General features: G+C 36.2%; 1 protein-coding gene across 1 annotated transcript; it reads left to right on the top strand.

The window, feature by feature from the left end:
* Positions 1–1,156: 1,156 nt before the first annotated feature.
* LOC100930470 (olfactory receptor 11G2-like) lies at positions 1,157–2,092 on the top strand. The gene has a single exon (XM_003755777.2). It carries the CDS (start codon positions 1,160–1,162, stop codon positions 2,090–2,092), a length of 933 nt encoding a protein of 310 aa, XP_003755825.2. The 5' UTR covers positions 1,157–1,159.
* The last annotated feature ends 1,127 nt before the right edge of the window (positions 2,093–3,219 follow it).

The raw sequence follows: 3,219 nt of genomic DNA, 5'->3' as shown, positions 1-3,219 counted from the left end.
GAAGACTTCAGGCTTCAGACTTCAGAACCCATCTTTGACTAGCCACATGTCAGCTTGCCTGCCTCCTCCATTTCTCCTCCTAAAGGGCAAGGACTTTTACTGATGCTGACTCTGACTGATCCTGAGGTCTCCCCTTCCCTAGAGAGCTAGCCCAGACATTACAGAAGATAAGGAAAAGCTGAGAGAAAAGGTTTAGAAAAGGCTATAGGGTGGAGTAGTAAATCAGTGTAGGAGGAACTACTTGTGATATTCTCTAGTTATTTTCAACATCATATAAGTAGGATTGAAGGCAGCAGATGGTAGAAGTAATCTAAGGCTGAATTTTGGAAATATCTTGGATGGGTTAAGGAGCTCAAAAGCCTTAGCAGAAGAGCTCACTATAGAGTTAAAGGGAAGTGAATAAGCCAGTGCAGGTGTGTTGGCTTGGGGAGGAAAATGATGGGTGGGGGACTGAAATTCACAGTAAGGATGAAGTGCAGCATTTGTAGTTACATGGCAGAGGAAGAAATAGAGTAACAACAGATAACAATTAGATAAAGGAATTTCAGAATCTATAGACATGGAAGAGGACTAGTTTTAGCTGATAGCAAGATCAAGGTTGTAGCCATTTTTACAGACTGAAGAATTACTTGCGATATTGATATATTAAATGACCTGTCTATAATTACGCAGAAAAAATGTGTCCGAGACACATTTAATTTAGGTACTCAAATCTTCTTGATTCTAAGCTTATCTCCTTATCCACTATATCATGCTTTCTCTAATACCCATATTACAGATGAGGAAATAGAAATAGGTAAGGCAACAGACACAGAATCAAATAGAATTGTAGTGGCAGAGTACAAGAAACGAGGATTTTTGAATTCTAGGTTCTTGATCTTTGTTAACTAAAATCTAACCTAAATTATTCCTGTTTTGCTCTGTAGTACTGTGTTGCTTTACTAGGTAAAGAAGTTCATTTGTATATTCTAATAATAGGTATGGGACATCATAATTTAAATTCCAGCAAAAATCAGGATGCTTACCATTTGATTGAAATAAATGAAAATGCAATTCACACTTCTCAGGGGAAAGCAACAATCTCTATTTAATTTGTATTTTTATACCTAGCACCATCTTCATGGCTTCTGAACAAAGAAATATTTCTGACATAGAACGCATGGTCAGTTCTATTAGTCACTTCATCCTCTTGAGCTTCTCCTCCAGCTGGGAGATACAGATGGTCTACTTTGTGGTATTCTCAGTGATTTATATGCTAACTTTAATGGGAAATGCATCTATTGTGTGTGCTGTGCACTGGGATCGGCACCTCCATACACCCATGTACATACTCTTGGGGAATTTCTCCTTTCTGGAGATCTGCTATGTCACCACAACTGTTCCCAACATGTTGGCCAATTTCCTTTCTGAGACTAAGACTATCACCTTTATTGGTTGTTTTGTCCAATTTTATTTCTTCTTCTCCTTTGGCTGTGATGAAGGCTTCTATCTTTGCATCATGGCATTTGATAGGTACCTTGCTATCTGTCGTCCACTTCATTACCCAACCATCATGACTACTCATCTCTGCACTGGCTTGGTGATCTTTGGCTGGTCATGTGGCTTTGTCCTCTTTCTAATACCAGTTGTTCTCATTTCACAGTTGTCCTATTGTGGCCCAAACATAATTGATCATTTCATGTGTGATCCTGTCCCATTGATATCTCTTTCATGTTCCAAAACCCATACCACAAAGTTTATTTATTCTACTTTCAATACAATTTTTATGGTTGGTACTTTTATCTTCATCCTCATCTCCTATGCCTTGGTCATTAATTCTGTGCTGAGGATCCCCTCTGCAGCTGGCAAGCATAAAGCTTTCTCTACATGTGCTTCACATCTAGCTGTAGTCATCTTATTCTTTGGTTCTGTAATGATGATGTATGTGCGGCCAGGAGCAGAGCAACCAGTTGGATTCCAGAAAGTCGTGACATTGTTTTATTCAGTTATCACTCCACTCATCAATCCCTTGATCTACAGCCTTCGAAACAAGGATATGAAGGCTGCTCTGAGGAAAGTTCTGTTGACTAAAATGACTTCTCACAAGATATGAAAGGTCATTATGAAATGCATTCATTATATAGTCTAAAAATTACAATAAAAAGGGAGATAGGGGAAATTTGCATCTATAGAAGTCATTATTAAACCATACAAACTTAAAGGTCTATTTACCATAGAAACCAAACCTAAATTGGTGAATATAGTTTTTTTTTTTTAAGTATTAAGGTGAAGTGAGATTCTATTTCATATTTTCTCACTGATAAATTTTTCCAAAAATAACCACAACACAATCTGTGCTTTAGTGTGTAGCTAGAGTAATCAAAATAAAGACCATATATCTCATATCCCTCTTTTCTGTAAATCTAACTCCAATCAAAGATGCTTTAGGATGATCATTTGTTTCTATTTTGGCACCTTGTGACTTATTTTAGTATTGTCCATTTTATTATCATAATAGCATCCCTTTTCCTTTTAAATTTGTGGGGATTTTTTATGGGTAACTATAAAATGTGCAATATCTTGTGTTCCAAAAAATATATATGAGAAAAAAGCTTTCCAACCTTCCTTTCAGTCAGAGGGAAAATGGAATGTGTTTTTTAAATTATTATTATTAATTTTACAGTTTGTCTTGTTTGGAAATTTCATCTCTTCCACAAATGAAGCACACCTGTCATTTTTTTCCTTTCCTGCTGCCCCCAAAGATTAAAGAATACTAAAGCCTGAAATTCCTCTGATCATCTTATCCCTGGTGTTTTTTTTTTAATCAGTGAGAAAAATTAATCCTTTGCAGTATCTTATTTTCTCTCCTTAAAATTGTTATGGGACTAAAAACTGAGTGGTGGGAAGGAGAAATTAGTGAAGCTTAATGTAATGTGTTGTGCTGACTTTATATTAAAGGTGCCCCATTTATGATCTGGGGTCTTATTTCCAGTCACTTGGTATTATTGTTTTGAAATCTGAGGCAATTACAAAATAAGATATTCATATCCCTCCAAAGAAATAAAATAACACCTACAGTTGTTGCTGCAAGATGAATGAAGGTCTTTCTTATATGGTAGCTTGGGATTCCACTTAGACTATCCAAGATAAATACCAAAACAATACAATCTGTCTTTGAAATGCTCCAGGGCATTGTCAAGTATCTAAAGTCTTCATGATACAAAAAATAAGCTTATCATC

This window comes from Sarcophilus harrisii, chromosome 2 (genome assembly GCF_902635505.1).
Source record: "Sarcophilus harrisii chromosome 2, mSarHar1.11, whole genome shotgun sequence".
Classification (NCBI taxonomy): domain Eukaryota; kingdom Metazoa; phylum Chordata; class Mammalia; order Dasyuromorphia; family Dasyuridae; genus Sarcophilus; species Sarcophilus harrisii.
This window is presented reverse-complemented; position numbering and strand designations above follow the sequence as displayed.